Source organism: Panthera tigris, chromosome A2, assembly GCF_018350195.1.
Source record: "Panthera tigris isolate Pti1 chromosome A2, P.tigris_Pti1_mat1.1, whole genome shotgun sequence".
Taxonomy (NCBI): Eukaryota; Metazoa; Chordata; class Mammalia; order Carnivora; family Felidae; genus Panthera; species Panthera tigris.
Window position 1 is genome coordinate 155,869,741 of NC_056661.1, and position 2,696 is coordinate 155,872,436.

At 51.3% G+C, this 2,696-nt stretch overlaps 1 protein-coding gene across 1 annotated transcript; it reads left to right on the forward strand.

The window, feature by feature from the left end:
- Window positions 1-336: 336 nt before the first annotated feature.
- On the forward strand, window positions 337-2,696 carry TAS2R41 (taste 2 receptor member 41). The gene is given in 4 exon segments (XM_042977222.1): window positions 337-341; window positions 995-1,185; window positions 1,188-1,316; window positions 1,319-2,696. Coding segments are annotated over 4 exon segments (1,038 nt in total). The 3' UTR covers window positions 2,032-2,696.

Below are 2,696 nucleotides of genomic sequence, written 5' to 3' on the forward strand. Positions count from 1 at the left end.
ACTGAACCACCCAGGAGCCCCAAAAAAATACTTTTGCTTTTTAATGTGGTCTCATAGAGATCTCTTTTTAATGTTGGTGTTGGAAGACAGGACAGCACACATGCCTTGTAAGCTGTGGTGTCTCATTGTGGCAGATAGGCTCTAAGATGGTCCCCCAACTTTGGTATCTGTACCTTTTTGTAACGCACACCATTTGAGCGTCCCTGCAGACTGCGACTTGCTTCTAGGCGATAGAATATGGCAAAAGTGATAGGATGTCCTCCTGTGATTGTACTACACTGTTTAAGACTCCATCCTGCTAGCCAGCTCCCTCTAGACACTCTCTTTGCTGGCTTGATGGAGTAAGGAGCCATGTTGAAACATCCCACTTGGCAAAAACAGCCAGTGGCCACCAGGATCTGAGGGAGCCTTCAACTGAGACCCAGCAAGAGGCAGGTGCCCTTAGTTCCACAACCGCAAGGAAATGAATTCTCTCACTGGAACATAAAACTGGTTTAAACCGTTATCAGTCATTCATATCTCAGGGTCCATGAAGGATTTAAGAAGAGGTTTGGTAAAAAGGTGGACCAAAGATTCTGACCTTGAAGGGGATGACTGCTCATATTTGAGGGTGGATGTGTGACAGGGAAGCTTGGCTGAGACAGACTTCTCTATTATCACTGTTTTGCCCAGGTCTTGGCCATATTAAATGTCTCCTGTACTTGTTGCCTGTACCATTCATGTCTTAAGAATGATCTGATGGGGAGAGGTGTGTATATTCTCCCAAGGGAGAAATAAGAAGTATAGAATTCAGCTACAGAGACACTGAAAAACTCTCTACATTGATGCTAATGATGGTAGCATGCAGGCAAAACCAGACAAGGCAAATCAGGGGCAGCGGGTAGGCCTCGTGGTAACTGAGCCCACGGGAAATTTGCATCCTCACTGAGCTGAGCTCACCTTTCCCCTGCAGCCCCAGTATCCGCCTTGTGAGCAAACTCTGACTCAGATGCAGAGCCTGGACACTCTTCTCACGTCCCCAGGAAAGGTCTAAAGAGGGACTGTGTGCGGGGGTAGGGAGGAGGCCAGGGACCAAGGCGCAAGGCACAGGGGTGGTGACCCGAGCGGCCGAAACGCAGCCAGGGCTCTCAGCCTTCTTCATGCTGCTCTTCGTCCTGCTGTGCCTTCTGGGAATCCTGGCCAGTGGCTCATTGTGCTGGTGCTGGGCAGGGAAAGGCTGCAGCGGGGGAGGCTGCCTCCCTCTGGCATGATCCTCCTGAGCTTGGGCGCCTCCCGCTTCTGCCTGCAGTGGGTTGGAACGGTGAACAGCTTCTACTGGCCGAGTACAGGAGAGGTCCTGCACGGCAGTTCTTTGGTCTCCATTGGGACTTCCTGAACTCAGCCACCTTCTGGTTCAGCTCCTGGCACAGTGTCCTCTTCTGCATGAAGATCACTAACTTCACCCACCCTACCTTCCTCTGGGTCAAGTGGAGGTTCCCAGGGTCAGTGCCCTGGCTCCTCATGGCTCCTCTCCTGATCTCCTTCATCGTCACTCTGCTCTTCTTTTGGGGAAACCGTGCTGTGTGTGAAGGATTCTTAATTAGAAAGTTTCCTGGGAACATGACCTTCAGACAGTGGAGCAGGACACTGGAAGTTCACTACTTCTTGCCCCTGAAGCTGATCACCTTGTTAGTTCCTTGCTCTGTTTTTCTGGTCTCAGTCGCGCTGTTGATTAATTCTCTGAGGAGGCACACCAGGAGGATGCGGCTCAGCGCCCACAGGCCACAGGACCCCAGTGCCCAGGCTCACACCAGAGCTCTGAAGTCGCTCGTCTCCTTCCTCATTCTTGATGCTCTGTCCCTCGCATCCCTGGTTATCGATGCTGCAGGTTTCTTCTCAGAGAGTGACTGGTACTGGCCGTACTGGCCGTGGCAGATTTTAATCTACCTGTGCATGTCTGTCCATCCGTTTTTCCTCATCTCCAGCAACCTCAGGCTTCGAGGGGTGTGCAGACAGCTGCTGCTGCTGGCCAGGGGCTTCTGGGTGGCCTAGGTGGCACGGTCTCCTTACCCAGACCCCCGGAAGAGACTCAGGGAGGGTGACGGAACCTGTGCCCACTAACACGGAGATAGCTTCCGAGGCAGGTACCTACTGGATTCTACTCTGGGCTTCCTCCTTTGGGAAGGAGAGGGGGGGGAGTCAACTCTGGGGATTCTCTGAGTGAGATTCCTTCCTTGGGACACTGTCAAATGGGGGCCCACAGGTCCCAGAGAGCCAGTATTGTCCAGAAGTTCAGAATATAAAATTTTGTCTGTTCTCTATTTCGTGTCCCCTCTGTTATGTGGCAGCTTCCAGTTAAAGAGTCCTGATTAACAGTACATGTGATCTCAACAGCCTCCCAGGGGATGAAGAGAAAATGTGTCTGTGGCTGAACTGGGATGTGGATGGGGAAGAAGTAGGTCTCTTGAGGATAATGTGTTGGTTACCATGGGAGCCCTGGAGGACAGTAGTTGGGGCCGACAGTGGTCTGGGCTGTGATGTCGCATAGCCCTCCCTTCTGTGTGGATTCTTTTTCTTTCAGCACACTTGGATAATTTGGTTTTAATTTTATGAAGACTGGAAAGTTTCTTCACACAAACCCATCTCTTTTCTTCTTATTATTTCCACTGTTCCGCTTTCAGTTTTCCCCCCTCTAAAGTCTCAGTGGCAGCCAGACT